The sequence below is a fragment of the Ranitomeya variabilis genome, chromosome 1, assembly GCF_051348905.1.
Source record: "Ranitomeya variabilis isolate aRanVar5 chromosome 1, aRanVar5.hap1, whole genome shotgun sequence".
Lineage (NCBI taxonomy): Eukaryota > Metazoa > Chordata > Amphibia > Anura > Dendrobatidae > Ranitomeya > Ranitomeya variabilis.
This window is the reverse complement of record NC_135232.1, coordinates 956,701,690-956,722,829: the sequence shown is the minus strand read 5'-3', so window position 1 is coordinate 956,722,829 and position 21,140 is coordinate 956,701,690. Positions and strand designations below refer to the sequence as shown.

General features: G+C 47.1%; 1 protein-coding gene across 1 annotated transcript in view; it reads right to left on the bottom strand.

Annotated features, from left to right (window-relative positions):
- Window positions 1-9,020, bottom strand: part of REELD1 (reeler domain containing 1) — a 79,238-nt gene extending 70,218 nt beyond the window's left edge. Inside the window, exon 1 of the mRNA XM_077279288.1 lies at window positions 8,933-9,020. Coding sequence (XP_077135403.1) covers window positions 8,933-8,944 — 12 coding nt within the window. The 5' untranslated portion in view covers window positions 8,945-9,020. The remainder of the gene's footprint in view (window positions 1-8,932) is intronic.
- Window positions 9,021-21,140: the final 12,120 nt, after the last annotated feature.

Sequence of the window (21,140 nt, the reverse complement as noted above, 5' to 3'; positions counted from 1 at the left end):
GGCTCTGCGCTGTGTACTGCGCGGCTCTGCGCTGTGTACTGCGCGGCTCTGCGCTTTGTACTGCGCGGCTCTGCGCTTTATACTGCGTGGCTCTGCGCTGTGTACTGCGTGGCTCTGCGCTGTGTACTGCGCGGCTCTGCGCTGTGTACTGCGCGGCTCTGCGCTTTATACTGCGCGACTCTGCGCTTTGTACTGCGCGGCTCTGCGCTGTGTACTGCGCGGCTCTGCGCTGTGTACTGCGCGGCTCTGCGCTGTGTACTGCGCGGCTCTGCGCTGTGTACTGCGCGGCTCTGCACTGTATACTGCGTGGCTGTGCAATATACTACGTGGACATGCATATTCTAGAATACCCGATGAGTTAGAATCGGGCCACAGTCTAATAATCATAAGACTAAGGATAGTGGTTTGGAATTGTGCTGTACTGTCACTTTAAGAGCTGATATTATCTGACAAAACTTGTGACCTGGTGAGCTGATGTAGACTTCATAGGCGTTGGCATAGTAACTGTGTCTGACTGCGCATATCAATGAGCTAATCAGCCAGGTGGCAGTTATTTTTAGAAATTGCCTCAGAAACCAGCCCATTATAAACGTATGGGACAATTTCCCTATTGAAACGCATTGAAAGACTTTTTTCAAACACAAATTGCGCAAAAACTACAAATCCGATCGGCACGAAAAATACTTAGCACACCTCTTGGGGACGCTGGCTTCGAAATGACACCTCACTGGAGTCTGTGAGTTTAGCGGTTCGGGCCGCATTACGTGCGGACTGAATAATAAGAATAAGAAGAAGTTTACCACGGTGGAATAACAGTATAGTGCTTTGTTCCAAAGCACTATAATTAGCAGCGTTCAGATTACAAGATAGTGCTTTTCAAAGCACTATAATAACTAGACAATTACCTCACGGTACTAGCAGCTCTGAGGCGTTTTCCTCTCCCAGAGCGTTACCTCACAATATGGCCCACTCTGAGGCATTTGCCTCATCCAAAGATCTACTGTACATAACATAACATAACCAGTTATGAGGTGCTCACCTCTCCCAGAGGTTTACTTCACGATTCTCAAAAATCCTATGGACAAGTAGACAACTCAGGGCGTGAGATATGCTGAAGTGTTCGCATCACTCAGTATTTTACCTCAGGTTTTGAGATATTCTGAGGTGTTTGCATTACTGAGGTGCTGATTTGGTGGGTGGGGCCACTCTGGAACCGATTTGGTGGGTGGGGCCACTCTGGAACCGATTTGGTGGGTGGGGCCACTCTGGGTCCGATTTGGCGGGCGGCGCCACCCCGGGTCCGATTTGGTGGGCGGCGTCATTCCGGGTCCGATTTGGCGGGCGGCGCCACTCCGGGTCCGATTTGGCGGGCGGAGTTACTCTGGGTCCGATTTGGCGGGCGGCGCCACTCCGGGTCCGATTTGGTGGGCGGGCCACTCTGGGTCCGATTTGGCGGGCGGCGCCACTCCGGGTCCGATTTGGCGGGCGGCGCCACTCCGGGTCCGATTTGGCAGGCGGCGCCACTCCGGGTCCGATTTGGCGGGTGGCGCCACTCCGGGTCCGATTTGGCGGGCGGCGCCACTCCGGGTCCGATTTGGCGGGCGGCGCCACTCCGGGTCCGATTTAGCGGGCGGCGCCACTCCGGGTCCGATTTGGCGAGCGGCGCCACTCCGGGTCCGATTTGGCGGGCGGCGCCACTCCGGGTCCGATTTGGCGGGCGGCGCCACTCCGGGTCCGATTTGGCGGGCGGCGCCACTCTGGGTCCGATTTGGCGGGCGGCGCCACCCCGGGTCCGATTTGGCAGGCGGCGCCACCCCGGGTCCGATTTGGCGGGCGGCGCCACCCCGGGTCCGATTTGGCGGGCGGCGCCACCCCGGGTCCGATTTGGCGGGTGGCGCCACCCCGGGTCCGATTTGGCGGGCGGCGTCACTCCGGGTCCGATTTGGCGGGCGGCGCCACTCCGGGTCCGATTTGGCGGGCGGAGTTACTCCGGGTCCGATTTGGCGGGCGGCGCCACTCCGGGTCCGATTTGGTGGGCGGGCCACTCCGGGTCCGATATGGCGGGCGGCGCCACAGGGTCCGATTTGGCGGGCGGCGCCACTCCGGGTCCGATTTGGCGGGCGGCGCCACTCCGGGTCCGATTTGGCGGGCGGCGCCACTCCGGGTCCGATTTGGCGGGCGGCGCCACTCCGGGTCCGATTTGGCGGGCGGCGCCACTCCGGGTCCGATTTGGCGGGCGGCGCCACTCCGGGTCCGATTTGGCGGGCGGCGCCACTCCGGGTCCGATTTGGCGGGCGGCGCCACACTGGGTCCGATTTGGCGGGCGGCGCCACCCCGGGTCCGATTTGGCGGGCGGCGCCACCCCGGGTCCGATTTGGCGGGCGGCGCCACCCCGGGTCCGATTTGGCGGGCGGCGCCACCCCGGGTCCGATTTGGCGGGTGGCGCCACCCCGGGTCCGATTTGGCGGGCGGCGTCACTCCGGGTCCGATTTGGCGGGCGGCGCCACTCCGGGTCCGATTTGGCGGGCGGAGTTACTCCGGGTCCGATTTGGCGGGCGGCGCCACTCCGGGTCCGATTTGGTGGGCGGGCCACTCCGGGTCCGATTTGGCGGGCGGCGCCACAGGGTCCGATTTGGCGGGCGGCGCCACTCCGGGTCCGATTTGGCGGGCGGCGCCACTCCGGGTCCGATTTGGCGGGCGGCGCCACTCCGGGTCCGATTTGGCGGGCGGCGCCACTCCGGGTCCGATTTGGCGGGCGGCGCCACTCCGGGTCCGATTTGGCGGGCGGCGCCACTCCGGGTCCGATTTGGCGGGCGGCGCCACTCCGGGTCCGATTTGGCGGGCGGCGCCACTCCGGGTCCGATTTGGCGGGCGGAGTCACTCCGGGTCTGATTTGGCGGGCGGAGTCACTCCGGGTCCGATTTGGCGGGCGGCGCCACTCCGGGTCCGATTTGGTGGGCGAGGCCACTCTGGGTCCGATTTGTTGGGCGAGGCCACTCGGGGTCCAATTTGGTGGGCTGCGCACCTCGGGATCCGATTGGTGGGTGGGTCACTTTAAGAGTTGATATTATCTGGCAAAACTGTCATGGTAGAGTTCGTAGGCGTTGGCATAGTAACTGAGTCTGACTGCGCATATCAATGAGCCAATCAGCCAGGTGGCAGTTGGCAGTTATTTTTAGAAATTGCCTCAGAAATCAGGCCCATTATAAACGTATGGTAAAATTTCCGTATTGAAATGCATTGAAACACTTTTTTCAAACGCAAATTGCGCCAAAACTACAAATCCGATCGACACGAAAAATACTTAGCACACCTCTTGGGGACGCTGGCTTCGAAATGACACCTCACTGGAGTCTGTGAGTGAAGCGGTTCGGGCCGCATTACGTGCGGACTGAATAATAAGAATAAGAAGAAGTTTACCACGGTGGAATAACAGTATAGTGCTTTGTTCCAAAGCACTATAATAAAATAATGCTGTGTAGGAAGTCCTCAGTGCTATTGAGAGGGAAAAGGAGGACTTTTAATTGTGAGATGATGCTAAACATTTATCATATTCTCATCTTCACTTGTAACATCATTCATATTCACATCATATAGACTCCTAGTGAACACACAGCTATATGCCTTAGTACAGTCCATTACTTATGCTTTTTATTCCTGGGTTCAGGCACAAATCAAAGATATGATTTGTTCCCCAGGATACTTCAGTGAGTTACCTGACTGAACTCGTGGAGTGGCAAGGAGTTCTCAAGGTTATCTTTTCTCACCAGCATGAATTTTCTACATTTCTAAGACTCTCTCCAACCTTTCTTACAAAAAAAGACACTTGTAGAGTTATGAAGTTTTCACTCTCTTACTTCCTAAGATTACACAAGAATATCTGTGATCTTTTCCACTAAGCCTGTCACAGAAAGCAGCACGGAACCAGAGAAAGAATGTCCTTCAAGCCTCAGCAGGACATTAACCACCCATATACACAAGTTTAGTATTGCGTTCAGATACCATGTAGATCTTCTCATCTGATCAGCAGTTGTAGAGACAAAGCACTGCACAGCAAGCAAAAATATTAAATTATACTTGAAGCTTTCCCTGTATAAAAATTACATCGTTTTATAAAGCATAAACTTCCACATTTACTATTATCATTTATTTAAAATTATTTTACAGTTATTATTGTAAAAAAGAATGGCAGATATATAATTGGGAAATGGAAAGCAAATATTTCAAATTTATAAAGTGCACATCAATAATTCAGAAATTTGCTTTTATACCTTTTTCTTTACCATATATGTTTGTACATAGGAAAGAAGTATACTATGATCTTCCACACCACAAAAAAATGTATACCAATCTATACAAGCCCATGGGAGGACAATAGGGTATATGACCTCTGTTGGGAAAAGGAAGCTTAATGTATCTGTTTGACACAAACATTTCTCCCTGCTAACTATATGTATACAGGGATAGGTTACTTGTCAGGTTAGTAGTTTTAGTTCCATGTCTCTAAATTCTGCTCTCTCTATTTAAAATTATTTACACGCTACTAAAGTTTGTCTTTGCTTTTTTTCAATAAGTAAAATGACTTTAGCAAATTATAATAATATTATAAAAAGAGTGGACAAAATTATGAACAGCTATGAGCAGACTATGATCAGACTATATGATCACTGGGTGTAGGGAGAGAGCAGAAACTTCTGTGTCCTAGGAGAGCCAGTCAGCTGAGCCATACAGGCAGGAAGCTACATTTCCCTGTAGCCGGAGTTGGTATACCATATATACTCATTTATAAGCAGAGTTTTTCAGCACTTTTTTTGCACTGAAAATGCCCCCCTCGGCTTACGCATGAGTCATTGTCCCAGAAAGACGGTGGGGAGGAGGAGCGTCAGGTCACAAGAGCCGACCAGCTGCAGCTAAAGCCTGTGCCCACTGCTAAAGAGAAATTAATATTCACTGCGCTGGCACTTTTTTATATGAGCCATGCATACAAGGATAGGGATAAGGAGCCATGCATACGGGGAACAATGCATACAAGGAAAGGGATGGGGAACCATGCATACCAGGATAGGGATGAGGGGACAATGCATAAGTTTTCCCAGTTTTTCGTGGCAAATTTAGGTGTCTTGGCTTATACTCAAGTATATACAGTAATACCCCAAGTTACAGGGAAAATCAAAAATAAAAATAATGTTTAAATAATGTTCAAATGCCCCCCAAAGGCCTATAAAGACCTGATTGGGGCACAGTATATAAAATAAAAGAAAAAATGAAAAAAAAACAATACAAAATAGACAAAACTAAATTTAAAAAAAACACCACCAGGCCTAATAGCTGTTTATAGCCTCACCCTGTAAAAGATTGTCCAATATACAAAAAATATTTATATATAAAAATATTTTTTCCACAGAAAGGGTAACGTAAAATAAAATCTTTTTTAGTGGTCATAAAAAAAGTGAAAAGCAGACACGTGTTTCCTATTTTTCTTTACACTTTCACCCAATATAAGAGGAAAAAAAGGAATATTAAAATGACATACAAATTAGGTACCACGTATCATAAAAAAAGAGGCAAAAAATATTTGAATATTCAAATTAAATTTTTTTTATAGCTCTTAAAATAGCATTGAAGATAAAACCTGATTCTGTACAGTACAGACCAAAAGTTTGGACACACCTTCTCATTTAAAGATTTTTCTGTATTTTCATGACTATGAAAATTGTAAATTCATACTGAAGGCATCAAAACTATGAATTAACACATGTGGAATTATATAGTTAACAAAAAAGTGTGAAACAACTGAAAATATGTCTTATATTCTAGGTTCTTCAAATTCGCCACCTTTTGCTTTGATGACTGCTTTGCACACTCTTGGCATTCTCTTGATGAGCTTCAAGAGGTAGTCACCGGAAATGGTTTTCACTTCACAGGTGTGCCCTGTCAGGTTTAATAAGTGGGATTTCTTGCCTTATAAATGGTGTTGGGGCCATCAGTTGTGTTGATCAGAAGTCTGGTGGATACACAGCTGATAGTCCTACTGAATAGACTGTTAGAATTTGTATTATGGCAAGAAAAAAGCAGCTAAGTAAAGAAAAATGAGTGGCCATCATTTCTTTAAGAAATAAAGGTCAGTCAGTCCGAAAAATTGGGAAAACTTTGAAAGTGTCCCCAAGTGCAGTTGCAAAAACCATCAAGCGCTACAAAGAAATTGGCTCACATGAGGACCGCCCCAGGAAAGGAAGACCAAGAGTCACCTCTGCTTCTGAGAATAAGTTTATCCGAGTCACCAGCCTCAGAAATCGCAGGTTAACAGCAGCTCAGATTAGAGACCAGTTCAATGCCACACAGAGTTCTAGCAGCAGACACATCTCTACAACAACTGTTAAGAGGAGACTTTGTGCAGCAGGCCTTCATGGTAAAATAGCTGCTAGGAAACCACTGCTAAGGACAGGCAACAAGCAGAAGAGACTTGTTTGGGCTAAAGAACACAAGGAATAGACATTAGACCAGTGCAAATCTGTGCTTTGGTCTGATGAGTCCAAATTTGAGATCTTTGGTTCCAACCACCGTGTCTTTGTGCGACGCAGAAAAGGTGAACAGATGGACTCTACATGCCTGGTTCCCACCGTGAAGCATGGAGGAGGTGGTGTGATGGTGTGGGGGTGCTTTGCTGGTGACACTGTTGGGAATTGATTTAAAATTGAAGGCATACTGAACCAGCATGGCTACCACAGCATCTTGCAGCGGCATGCTATTCCATCTGGTTTGCGTTTAGTTGGATCATCATTTATTTTTCAACAGGACAATGACCCCAAACACACCTCCAGGCTGTGTAAGGGCTATTTGACCAAGAAGGAGAGTGACGGGGAGCTACGCCAGATGACCTGGTCTCCACAGTCACTAGACCTGAACCCAATCGAGATGGTTTGGGGGGAGCTGGACCGCAGAGTGAAGGCAAAATGGCCAACAAGTGCTAAGCATCTCTGGGAACTCCTTCAAGATTGTTGGAAGACCATTTCCGGTGACTACCTCTTGAAGCTCATCAAGAGAATTCCAAGAGTGTGCAAAGCAGTCATCAAAGCAAAAGGTGGCGAATTTGAAGAACCTTGAATATAAGACACATTTTCAGTTGTTTCACACTTTTTGTTAAGTATATAATTCCATGTGTTAATTCATAGTTTTGATGCCTTCAGTGTGAATTTACAATTTTCATAGTCATGAAAATACAGAAAAATCTTTAAATGAGAAGGTGTGTCCAAACTTTTGGTCTGTACTTTACCTGTTCAAGAAAGTGGAAAAAAGGAATGGGCCTGAACTTGTTTAAAAATTATTCTCTATATTCTTTCCTTCTGCTGAAGTGAACCTGTCAGCAGGTTTGGCTGCTATAAAATACAGGAACTGCCTTTCAGGGCTTATCTACAACATTCTATAATGCTGTAGATAAGCCCCCAGTCCGACCTGAAAGATAAGAAAAATACGTTATATTATACTCACTCGGGGAGGCGGTCCGGTCCTATGGGTGTCACAGGTCTGGGTCCGGCGCCTCCCATCTTCTTGCAACACCGCCCTCCTGCTTGCTTCATGGTCCCTGGCATCGCGCTCCTGCGCAGGTGTACTTCTCTGTATTGTTGAGGGCAGAGTAAATTCCTGCATCACGCAGGCCCTGGGCCTCTCTGACCTTTCCCAGCACCTGTGCACTGCAGTACATTGCTCTGCCCTCAAAGGGTAGATAAGTATGCCTGCGCAGAAGCGCGATGCTGGGGACCATGAAGCAAGCAGGAGGGTGACATCGCACGAAGATGGGAGGCGCAGGACCAGAATCTGCGACGCCCATCGGACCAGACCGCACCGGACCGCTCCCCAGGTGAGTATAATAAAACTTTTCTTATCTTGCAAGTAGGATCAGGGGCTTATCTACAGTATTATAGAATGCTGTAGATAAGCCCTGAAAGGTGGTGGCGGCATCTTATAGCAGCCAAAACAGCTGACAGGTTCTCTTTAAGTTACATTCAGCAACAGAGGCAGCCATAGGCAGAAGAGAACCTCTGTGTCCCTCTTTGCAGTTCAATAGTTCAAAAGAAAGCACCCTTTTCTGTGTCTGTCAGAAACTGCTGGCAGCATTGGAAGTAAAAGTAAGCCCCAGTGCCTCTTGGGCCCCTGTCCGGCTGCAATGTTATGTCCATCTTTCTTCAGCAACCTGTATCTAGCTCTTTTGTTTCCGTCACTGTATATTTGTCTTTTTGCAGGGTCAATATTAATTTATACCCAACGTTTCCAGTCTCCTAAATTTTGGGCAAATACATGCTCCCTGTGCCACACTGATTTACAGTCTGTCAATATTGCCAATAATGTTAACAACACGTGGGTGTTAACTTATTTAGGAGCAGCAATGTTGCCCATTAAGGGATGCCACTTTAACTTTAGTGTTTCTAACAGTTCATACCTCTAGCACGTACAGTAATTTGGTGATTTTAAGAATACTTTTAGACTAATGAAGATAGATTTAGTAATCTTTTCATTTCTTTTAGTAGTAGTTGTCGGTATCTATCAATAAATGTATCAGTAAAAGAGAAAGGGAACCAGATGCAGAACATGTGTGCATGATAGATAGATAGATAGATAGATAGATAGATAGATAGATAGATAGATAGATAGATGATAGATACATAGATAAATATAATAAATATGTGTCTTTTAACCGTTTTAACAGGTAAAATGATGAAAACTATTTAAGCTAAATTACAAAGCTATAAATAGATTTAAAAGACATCTCAACAGCAGTAATGACTTCGTTAGCTTTGCTAGCCAAACAAATACAAATCCTTCAAGCTGATCAATAACTATTATTAAGATCAATCTAGTGTTTCAAAGTCAACTGAAATCCCTCAAGATGCTTAATTAAGCATAAAATACCAATAATGGCAGTCAGTCTACTTACCACGAGAAGCATGTTTAATCAGGATGCTTGCCCAAATCACACAAGTTGTAATATGTGCCTTAGACCCACCGAGAAGCATTCTTTAGAGAATAGCTCAGACCAATTTCTCTAATAGTGTGTGCAACAGCTGTCACAGATAATGTAGTGTCTGTGGAGTCCTTACCCCTCTAGTGTTGATAGACAGCCCTAATTTGATTACTTTCTTCCCTTATACCTGATTTGGAAAGTCTCCTCAAGGATGACAGGAACACAACAAGAAAGACAAAAAACACAATATGTGTGTGTCAAGGATCAGCCTGCACATCCTTTAACTCCCAGTTGGGAAATGTTATTGTCCCTCCTGTCAGCCCAGCAGGAAGGGATTTGGTTGCAACAAAAGGATTCAACAACTCACAATACTCTGTCTCCCGGAGGAGATACACAAATACAGAGAAGTGTCACAAGTCTTTCCAGTCCTTATAGAAATTCTCATTGTCCAAATATATGCTACACATAAAATCTTTTTCTTATAGAAAATGCTAAAAAACAATTCACCAGTATTCTATTGTAACATGGCATAAGATTTTAATCAATATCTCACTAACAATTTCCAAACTGTTGACAAAACTTAGTTTCGTAGAACTTTTTTTTCCAAATTCAATGTTTATTTCAAATTTTAAAATATAATCATTACAGGAAATAAAATAAAAGCAAGGGGGTTATTCCATCAACATCCATGTTCTAGTGAAATATTTGTTCTTCCATGTGAATGAAAGCAGAACACGGCGACCCATGAACTGGTAGAATATGGTTATGTCCTTGATAATATGAGGGAAATCAGTTTGGGGCAAGATGGTATGCATCCAATTCTTGAAATTCAATCCAATCCCTCCATCTTACACAATAGCTATCAATGTCTGCACTTGAAAGGGCAATTAGATGTCTCATCCTATTGAGGAGAGAAACTAAAGAGAACCAGGGTGAGTGGCGAGCTGCTTTTCCAATGACGAGGGATAAACTTATTGGTAACATTGACTTGCCTCAGGCGGTTAGGGATAGTTAAACCAGTTATCTGTTTGATCAAAAGAACCACTTGTGTCCAGAAATTATTTAACCCAAGACACCACCACCATATGTGTAACATCGTCCCCTCACCCACCCCACACCTCTAACATACATCTGAACCGCCGGGAACCACCTATGGATGACTTGTGGTACACAATACCATTTAGAGATACTTTTGAAGGAGGTCTCCTAGGCCTTGGTTCTGGTTGACTTTTTATGGGTAAATAGGAAACATGTATCTCATTGCAAATCTTCAAAGGGTTTACCCAGTTCCTTTTTCCATACCAAGCAAAAAAATGGTCTGTTATCAGTTGCCTGAGCAATGAGTAGGTTATAGAGTAGAGAAATGGAGTGGAATGGGGGCGACAACAACAGACACAATTTATAAGATTGCTATGAAGTTGCATGTGTTCCTTTATTGTTGAACAGTAGTGTTATATCTGTCTGTATTCAAAGTTGGATTTTGGGGGGAAGGTTCTTCCCTGAAGTAACTCGTTGAGGGGGAGCAGGGAGGAAATAGATAAAGCATGTGGAAAGTGGATAGGATGATATTTGTTTCCTCCTAAAAATCTATTTATAGGTAAACCTGGTGGAAAGGCAGAGTTCTCTGAGACTGGGAATAGTGGACCCTGGTGATCAATTAGGGAGATATTGTTATTGCTAAGTTTCAGGGCTGGGTTAGTAGACTATGTACTGTATGACATAAGGTCAAGAGAAGGAGCAGTTAAGGTGTGCACACCATCGAAGAGTAGTAAGAACTTTTGGACAAATGGACTGAGCTATTCTGACCCAGAGTTTCCGATGTTGGTGGTGAAGTCCAGTACTAAAAGTCCTGTATTCTAGCATGGATTGCTGCCATATAGGGCATTCTGCAGTCTGATAGGCTAAGACTACCCTTTTGATTGGGTCTAATGAGAGTATTAGCAAAGGAATGTTTCATAATAGAGCATTTTGTATAATATCAATTGTTTTCAGTTTGTTATCACGAGCCTCCTGCCCGGGGAAGAATCTCAACTGGTCCAAATGTATATTTTCAGTTAGCAAAGGCTGTAACCCATTTGTCAATATTTAGCATATATTTTCAGATCAACGTTCAGTAATGATATGAGTCTAAAGCTTAAGCACAGGTGAGGATCCCCGCCCAGTTTTGGGAGAATTGTATCATATGCTTCTGTAGCTTGGGGGGGAGGGATTGATGCTGGAAGCATAGTTAAATCCTTCCAACAGAAGGGCAGAAAGGTTTTAACTTTAATGGTGAACCCATCAGGGCCAGGGCTTTTCCCAATAACTACTGACTGTGTTGCCAATTGTAATTCAGGTTCAGTCAAAGGTTCATCAATGGAGGAGGTTGATGTTGTATTTGTGTTGTATGGGGAATGGTGCTATATGTTGGAGCGTTAAAGAGAGGGTTGTTGTTTGGAACGCCAACAAAGTTATATAACTAAGTGTAGTATTTTTGACATTCAATGGTAATATCTTCCATCGTATGTAATATTTGGCTTGATTTATTTTTTAAATATGATTTTGAGCTGGTTGGGATTTTAGCGCTCTAGCTACCATACAGTATGTCCACATTTATTCCCATATTTGTAGAATTTGCTACTGCAAATTGAAGAAATCGCCTATGTGCCAGGTATAATTGTTTTTTGGCTTCCTGTCAGGAAGAAGAGCATGTGTTACTTTTTAACGGTTGAATATTATAGAGATGCTTTGCCCGTTGAGTTGTGAAGAGTGAAGTCTTATGTTAGGTTAAAATCTCCATATAGATTGCTTGTACCTTGAGCAACTGGGCTTGATTTTGTTGAAAGCGTTTGCGTTAATAAGTCTACCTTCAATTTTTAAAATTAGAAACATGTACCTGGCATTTGGGCCGGTGACACAAATAATGATCTCATGTGTCAATTTTTGTGAATGAGGACAGCCACTCCTTTGCTCTTCGATTGGTTATTATTAAATAAGTGCTAATGGGTATAGTATTAGTTATTAAGAGTAGGGGCATGTTTTTCCTTGAAATGTGTTTCTTGCTGGCATGAAATCTGTACCTTTTTTTTTTTCTGAAGGAGTCCAAGGATGTGGGCCCTCTTCTCGGGGAAGTTTAGCCCCTTACATTGAAGGAGGCACATTTAAGCATCGCCATTAGGTTGAGTTGCCTGAATAGAGTGAAATGGTTAAAGAAATCAATGGACACATGGAATAACTGCAAGTACAAGACAATAAGACATCTATCCATTACTAATCATATAGTTGTATTGTAAATAAACACACAGCCAGAATAAAGTCTTTTATTTTAAATTAAACAAAACAGTTTTACTTTTTTATTTAAAAATAACAAAACACAGTTATACTCACCTAACGCCTAATTCCACCGAAGCCCTCGTCTTCTGTAATGAAACAAAAATAAAAATCAACAAAATTCCTCACCTGCCCGTCGTTCTGTCCAATGCCATAATCCATGCCTGAGGATAAACAGTTTTCAACCTGGACAGTGCCAAGATGCGACCGTCCAGGCTGAGAACCACTGGTGAATGAACTGCTGTGAGCGCAGCCTTAGTGACTAGTGGTGACGTCACTGAGGCTGCGTTCCCAGCTGGGCTGAACTGCTGTGACCTTGGCGAGATCCCCGCTAGCACCGTGAGAAAGTCTAAGAAAGTCTAGATATGGATTACGGTGTGGGACAGAATAACGGACAGTTGAAGGTTATGGTTGTTTTTATTTTCATTTTCTTGCAGGAGACAATGGCGTTGGTGGAATAGGTGAGGTCGTAAGTATGGTTTATTAGAGGAGTCTGTGTTTTTCTTTCAATTAAAGGACTTTATTCTTGGTGTGTGTGTTTTCTACAATTTGACTATGGGGTTAGCAATGTTGTCTTATTGATGCCTCTCCATTACTAACCTCAGAGCTTGATGTCACATGAAAATACATAGGAGACATCAGTGGCGTATCTAGGGGGGTCAGCCGGGGCATGTGCCCCGGGCGCAGCCGGCAGGGGGGCGCAGTCCGGCCGCCTAATTCGGCGGTCCGCAGTGTCTCCCCCGGCGGCTGCATTCTGCCGCCCCCAGTCTGGGAGTCAGCTGTTCTCTGTGCCAACTGTCAAGCTGACAGCCGGCACAGAGAAGCTGCAGAGTGCTGGCTCCCAATGTGTGCAGAGGGGGAGGGGAGCCCCTGCAGAGTGGCTGCTGTGGGCAGGAAGAAATCCCTGCAGCTCCGCTGCCCAGTGATCTGGCTTCCTCTCACACAGACGCGCCGCTGGATGACGTCATCATTCAGCGGCCGGCTGTGTCAGCGGAAGGCGATGGAGCTGCTCCGGCAGAGCGTGAGGAGAGGTGAGAGGTGTGTGTGAATGTGTGTATGTGAATGTGTGTGTGAATGTGTGTGTGTGAATGTGTGTGTGTGTGTGTGTGAATGTGTGTGTGTATGTGAATGTGTGTGTGTATGCGTTTGAGTGTGTGTGTGAATGTGTGTGTGTGTATGTGTGTGTGAATGTGTGTATGTGAGTGTGTGAATGTGTGTGTGTGTATGAGTGTGTGTGTGAATGTGTGTATGTGTGTGTGTGGCTCAGTATTGGGTGTGTGTGTGTGTATCGCGCTGCAGGGGAATGTGCAGAGAAGTGAATGGTGTGTGTGTGGGGGGAGGAGAGGGCAATGATGGAGCTGACGGGGAGAGAGCAATGATGGGAATGGTGGAGGAGGAGAGGACAATGATGGGGCTGACGGGGGGCATATGTCCTTGGGGGGGGCGCCAAAATGAATTCTTGCCCCGGGGGCCAGAAACGCTAGATACACCTCTGGGTGACATCAACCCCCCAACTATCACCCCACTTCCCCCCGCTACAGGGCAAGTTTGAAGAGCGAGGCTAAGCGCCAAAATTGGCACATCTTATAGATGTGCCTTTTCTGGGGCAGCTGAGAGCTGATGTTTTTAGCCTCGGGAGGCAGTATTCATGGCCCCTTCCTAGGCTATTAATATCAGCCCCCCACTGTCTGCATAGCCTTTGCTGGTTATTAATTATAGGGGGATGCTGCATCTTTTTTTGTGGTCCCCATTTTAATAGCCAGTAAAGGCTAAGTATACAGTTGTGAGCTGATATTAATAGCCTGGGAAGCTCCATGGGTATTAACCCCTTCCCAGGCTATAAGCATTGGCCCCCAGCCTTTGGCTTTTCCGCTGCTGGTTATAAAAATTACGCGGAAGCTCACACCATTTTTTTCAGAAAAATAATCTTTTAATAATTAAGTACATGTACAATAAGCTGCACACACTGTACTAATTGTATATGTCACTGACATCTATATATCTACCTATTCTATATGTATTTACTGTATGTAATCAATCTCTTCTATCCTGTCGGCTCCTGCTGTGATTTCACTGTACACGGCTGCTGAATTGCCATTTTTTTTCTATTCTATGTAATATATATACATATATATATATGTGTGTGTGTGTGTGTGTCACTGACAGCCATATGTTTTTATACAGTGTCTATTCTATTCTAGCCTGTCATGCTATTATAATACCTATCTGGTGCCATCTGGACTAGAGTGTCATCTGGACATAGGTGGTACCGGAAACCACGACTTTTTGAATTGTCCCAGGCTAAAGGTATATATATATATAAAAAGTAGAGGGCCCGGACAAAAGCTGGAAGGACATCAAAAGAGAGAGGGCAGGATGAGGAGTTTGTGGAGGAATTGGTGAGGCTAAATATGCAGTACGTGAGGTATGAGGATATCCAGGAAAGAGCTAGGTTTGTGATGCCAAAGGATAAGGGTATTTGGAGTAAGAAGGAGTGGTTGACTGTGTTGAAAGTAGATTTAGAAGGAGTACATGGAATTGTCTATTGGCTTTGGCAGTAAAGTAATGGTGGGGAAGGTTATGACGCAAGGGTATTGGACCGTTGTGCAGAGCTGTTTTACATTACTGGAAAGCTTTATCTAATGTGGTCAACTTTGCTTTTGAAATAGTATGCAAAGTCTTCTGCTGCAGTGAGAGAAGTGGGAGAGGGCATCAGGAGACAAAGTAACATATTAAAAGTATTAAATAACTTTGGAGTTTTGGGATAGCGAAGATATGAGAGTTGTGGAGAAGTCCTGTTTAGCAAAAGTGAAGATAGGCTTGAGTTTCAATCCACTACAACAGAAAAAAATGTATTCATTTTAGAACTGAAAAAAAGACGTGTGCACAATAGGTTTTTCTGATCACCATACAGGGCCGTATTTGCCACTAGGCACTGGAAGGCACGTGCCTAGGGGCGCCGGGCTGCAGGGGGCGGCACCAAGACAGGGAAGAAAAAATTTTTATTTTACTTTTTTTTAACCTCCCCTCTGTTAGTCAATCCAGGAAATCTGTTGTTTTTTCAGGGGGAGAGGGCGGGGGCGGCCCTCCATATTCACCTCGATGCAGGGAGCTGACTGACCCAGGAAGTAGGGGCACTGCAACTTCCTGGGTTAGAGAGGTCCCTGAATCCGAGGTGCTGCTGCAGTGTCTGTGCGTGTGAGGATGATGAGATCATTTCTCACTGCAGACATCACAGAGGAGTAGGATGAAGACGACATGGGAGGACACAGGAGCAGGTGAGCACTCATAGAGCTGAAGATGGGGGAGGCTTGTGAACAGGGGAGACTGGTGACAGGGCAGGCTGTGCTGTATACTGGTGAACAGGGGAGGATGGTGACAGGGCAGGATGTGATGTATGTAACAACTCTGCTGGCATCACTGCATGGATGGAGGGCTTAAGTTGGATCCAGTGAAGGTGTCTTTCTTCAGTTTCCAAAGAATCAGATAATGTTGAGTCCAGTCCAGTAAAGATGCTTTCGGGTTCTATGTGGCAGGTGGATGAAGAGGTAGGAACTGAGACCTATGTGTCTCCATTTTTTCCAAATCCTGAGGAAGAGGTGGTCCAGTTTTTTCAGAGTAACAGGCTGAAAGTGCTTCCTAAATGTATACCGTCTGCTTCCAACTGGCTACCTGGTGAAAATAGCAAGACAGAGACTTACTCATCCTCTAATCCAGAAGAGAAGGTCCAGTTTTCTCAGGGTACCAGGTTGAAGATGTCTCCTGTACGTATGCCTCCAGCTTCCAAGTGGCCATTGGGTCAAGATCCCAAGACAGAAGTGTGCTCATCTCTGCTTTCCACCAGTCTAAAGGAGGAGGCTCAATTTTCTTGTGATGGAGGGCTTAAGTTGGATCCAGTGAAGGTGGCTTCAGTTTCCAAAGAATCAGATAATGCTGAGGTCAAAACAGAAGCTTCCAAGTCCCTGCTTTCTGTCAACCAGATGAAAGAAGTCCTGGCCCTTGTATCTTCAGTGTGGGAAGCTGATCTTGCTGGACTCAAAGAGACTGGGTAACCTGTGATCTCTAATGTCACAGCTACCTCATCCTACTTGAGAAATGTCATGATGGCTCTGACTATGTGTGCTCCTATCCTTCTTCTACAAATAATTCTGGTGGGCTTGAAGAAGAGGGGCCGTAAAAGGGAGGTACTGTAACAACTCTGCTGGCATCACTACATGGCCTCCCATCCATCACACACCTTCTTACTTGCATACTTCCTAGCTGTGTGTATGGGGGGAGGCGCCAGAGCTCTCTGGTTCTAATGGAATCAGGGCACACCTGTCTAATCTGTTCCTGACCAATTACCAAGAGGCCTCCAGTATTTAAGGCAGCTCCACCCTGTGGACTGGGCCTGTGCAATGTGTTAACTCAGTTTGTGTTTTGCTTCTGAGCTGCCAGGCTTAGCTCTGTGTCTTGCCTTCTCTGAAGGCTGTTCTGCTTGCTTTGCCTTCTATGTTTGTCTGCCCTTCAGAAGGCAGAATATCCTGGTCCCTGTGTCTTTTTTCTTACATGTTGTCTTGTTCCATTGCCTTGTCTGAACTTTGTCTTACCTTTGTCTCGTCTGTGGCTGCTTATCCTGTTGTCTTTCCTTGTGTCCTCTCTGCTTATGCTCCGCACTCTTGCGGCTCTGCCTGCTCTATACCCTTGTGACTTTGCCTGTGCTCTGCTGTCTTGCAGCTTTACCTCTGCTCCACACTCCTGCGGTTCTGCTCTGTTCTACTCTACTCTGCTCCTGCTGCTGCAGAAATCTCTTGCTGCAGCTCCTCTCCGCATTCCTTGCGGTTCCGCACTACTTAGCTTTTGCTTCTGCAGAAACCTCTTGCTGCAGCTTCTCTCCGCATTCCTTGCAGTTCCACTCTGCTTAGCTTTTGCTGCTGCAGAAACCTCTTGCTGCAGCTCCTCTCCGCATTCCTTGCTTAGCTTCTGATGCTGCACCATCTCCTGCTGCTCTACCACTCCTGTCTGCAGCCTTGCAGTTTTCTTTCTGTGTGAACAGGTCCCAACCTGTTCCTTCACATTTCATTCCTTCCTGCTTGTTTCCATATCTGCATCTCCTGTCTGAACAGGACCCAACCTGTTCCTTCATAATTCATATTCGTACCTTCACCTCCTGTGTGAGCAGGTCCCTACCTGTTCCTTCATACACCACACCAATCTGCCGTTCCTGCCAGCCCTGTGTCTCTGCCATTCCTGCCAGCCGTGTCTCTGCCGTGCCTGCCAGCCCTGTCTCTCTCGTTCCTGCCAGCCCTGTCTCTGACGTTCCTGCCAGCCCTGTGTCTCTGCCTTTCCTGCCAGCCCTGTGCCTCTGCCGTGCCTGCCAGCTCTGTGCGTCTGCCGTACCCGCCAGCCCTGTGTCTCTGCCGTGCCCGCCAGCCCTGTGTCTCTGCTGTGCCCGCCAGCCCTGTGTCTCTGCCGTGCCCGCCAGCCCTGTGTCTCTGCCGTACCTGCCAGCCCTGTATCTCTGCCATGCCTGCTTTCCTACTCATCCATGTTTCAGCAGTGCTCATCTGCCTTCCACCTGCACCTGTCCTAGTGTTCCTGTCTCTCAAGTGGGATCAGCAGCCACAGCCAAACACCATCCTGGAGTAGCACCTGGTAGCTGCCTGCCGCACAAGCCTGACCTCACCATCAGAGGCTCCAGCAAAAACCAAGGCAGCTGTCCTAGTCACAACCCTTCCAGGGTAGTCTGGTTCATTGCACAGTGGGGCCACAAACCCTCTGAGCTCACGCCCACCAGTCAGGGCATGCGTGTGACAGTTTGCACAGGCCATGGCCTCTGAAGTATCCCATGTCTTATCGCTCGCAGAGCATGATGAACTTTTTCTCTACCTGTATGAGCAACCCGAAGAATTTGTTCTGCCCTGTGTAGTTCAAATTGAGGACACCTCGGGCCCAATCATAATTTCAAATGCTCTCTACAAGCAACTTCTGGCCTATGAGGAGGAGCAGCGCGACCCAGCTGAGCCGCCTAGGTTCTATGGGAATCCTAAAGTGTGTCAAGGGTTCCTGGAGCACTGCCTGCACTACATCCAGGGGAATGCAGCCTGTTTCCCCTCCGACTGGGTCAAGGTGGGATACATCATGTCCCATCTGGCAAAGATGCTCTAATATGGATCATTCCCCTTTGGGAAGCAGGTGATCCCATCATCTCAGACTTTGAGGCCTTCTTAGTGGCCTTCCGTAAAGCCTTTGATGTACCTGCTCCAGCTACGCCTACTAAGTCTTCCCTTTCCAGATCTGAGAAGCGCTTCAGATGGGCAAAACCAGTGAGGAAACCACCACGTCAGACCACGACTGTCCGAAATCCTCCCGTACCTCTCCCTGAAAAAGCAGCTACTCAAATAGAACCAAAAAGACTGTCAAGAGTGGACTAGCAAAGCACCAGTCTAAGACCAACCATAAGAAGGGCTTACTATATTGCTGCGGTCGTGAGGAACACCCAGACGGTCTCTGTCCAAAGGATCTAAAGCTCCAGAACCTTGGGCCAGTAGGAGAGACTGCCCTTGGTGAGAATAACTCCCTTCCACTAAAGTCTATGTCTGTTCCGGTGCCTTGTGGGAGCTTCGGCTCTGCAAATATATTCAAGCTGCAAACAAGACGGAGTCTATGCGTGGTTCCTGTTCCACAGCTCCAGAATCCTGTGAAGGTGTTTGGTGAATGCCGAGGCCTACTTATGAACAGTCCAGTGTTGTAGGGACTACTACAGCTCCAAATCGGAGCATTATATTCAAAGAAATTTGTTTTCCACTTGCTGACCAGTTTGCCCATTGGTCGTTCTGAGACGGGTACTCTACTGCCCAGTCCAGTCCGAAGACCCAGCATGGTGCATCATTTTGAACTACCTAGTCTCCAGAGGTCTTTAGTTCCTATAATGCAAGGTCAGTCTATAGTGATGTCAACTTCTCCACCTGATCTGCTGGTTAAGTCATGGTGTGCTGACGCCACTGAAGATAAGGAAGCAGTGGTGCTCTCTCCACACACCTCTAGCGACAATACCAGTGACCAGTTCCCAGGAACATCCCTGTCACTTGAAAGTTTTTCTCTTGACCATGGGCAGAAGATGCATCCAGTAAAGATGCTTTTGGGTTCCATGTGGCAGGTGGATGAAGAGGCAGGAACTGAGACCTATGTATCTCCATTTTTTCCCAGTCCTGAGGATGAGGTGGTCCAGTTTTTTCAGAGTAACAGGCTGAAAGTGCTTCCTAAATGTATACCGTCTGCTTCCAACTGGCTACCTGGTGAAAATAGCAAGACAGAGACTTACTCATCCTCTAATCCAGAAGAGAAGGTCCAGTTTTCTCAGGGTACCAGGCTGAAGATGTCTCCTGTACGTATGCCTCCAGCTTCCATGTGGCCATTGGGTCAAGATCCTAAGACAGAAGTGTGCTCATCTCTGCTTTCCACCAGTCTAAAGGAGGAGGCTCAATTTTCTTGTGATGGAGGGTTTAAGTTGGATCCAGTGAAGGTGGCTTCAGTTTCCAAAGAATCAGATAATGCTGAGGTCAAAACAGAAGCTTCCAAGTCCCTGCTTTCTGTCAACCAGATGAAAGAAGTCCTGGCCCTTGTATCTTCAGTGTGGGAAGCTGATCTTGCTGGACTCAAAGAGACTGGGTAACCTGTGATCTCTAATGTCACAGCTACCTCATCCTACCTGAGGAATGTCGTGATGGCTCTGACTATGTGTGCTCCTATCCTTCTTCTACAAGTAATTCTGGTGGGCTTGAAGAAGAGGGGCCGTAAAGGGGGGTACTGTAACAACTCTGCTGGCATCACTACATGGCCTCCCATCCATCACACACCACCTTACTACCTGCTCCATGTCATGTTGTGTTCAGTCTGTTGCCAGCTCCATATTCTGTGCCTCTGCTCTCTGCATGCTTCCTAGCTGTGTATAGGGGGACGGCCTTATATGTTTGTCTGCCCTTCAGGAGGCAGAATATCCTGGTCCGTGTCTTTTTTCTTTACCTCTGCTCCGCACTCCTGCGGTTCTGCTCCATTCTACTCTACTCTGCTCCGTTCCTGCTGCTGCAGAAATCTCTTGTTGTAGCCCCTCTCCGCATTCCTTGTGGTTCCACTCTGCTTAGCTTCTGTTGCTGCACCATCTCCTGCTGCTCTACCACTCCTATCCGCAGTCTTGCAGTTTTCTACCTGCGTGAACAGGTCCCAACCTGTTCCTTCACAATTCATTCCTTCCTGCTTATTTCGATACCTGCATCTCCTGTGTGAACAGGTCCCAATCTGTTCCTTCATACTCCATTCCTTCCTGCTTATTTTCTTACCTGCACCTCTTGGGTGAACAGGTCCCTATCTGTTCATAATTCATATTCGTACCTTCACCTCCTTTGTGAGCAGGTCCCTACCTTTTCCTTCATACACCACACCAATCTGCCGTTCCTGCCAGCCCTGTGTCCCTGCCGTTCCTGCCAGCCCTGTGTCTCTGCCGTTCCTGCCAGCTCTGTGTCTCTGCCATTCCTGCCAGCCCTGTGTCTCTTCCATGCCTGCCAGCCCTGCGTCTCTGCTGTGCCTGCCAGCCTTGTGTCTCTGCCGTGCCTGCCAGCCCTGTGTCTCTGCCGTTCCTGCCAGCCCTGTGTCTCTGCCATGCTGCCAGCCCTGTGTCTCTGCCGTGCCTGCCAGCCCTGTGTCTCTGCCATTCCTGCCAGCCCTGTGTCTCTGCCGTGCCTGCCAGTCCTGTGTCTCTGCTGTGCCTGCCAGCCCTGTCTCTGCCGTGCCTGCCAGCCATCCAGGGTAGTCTGGTTCGTGACACAGTGGGGCCACAAACTCTCCGAGCTCACGCCCACCAGTCAGGGCATGAGCGTGACAATGTATACTGGTG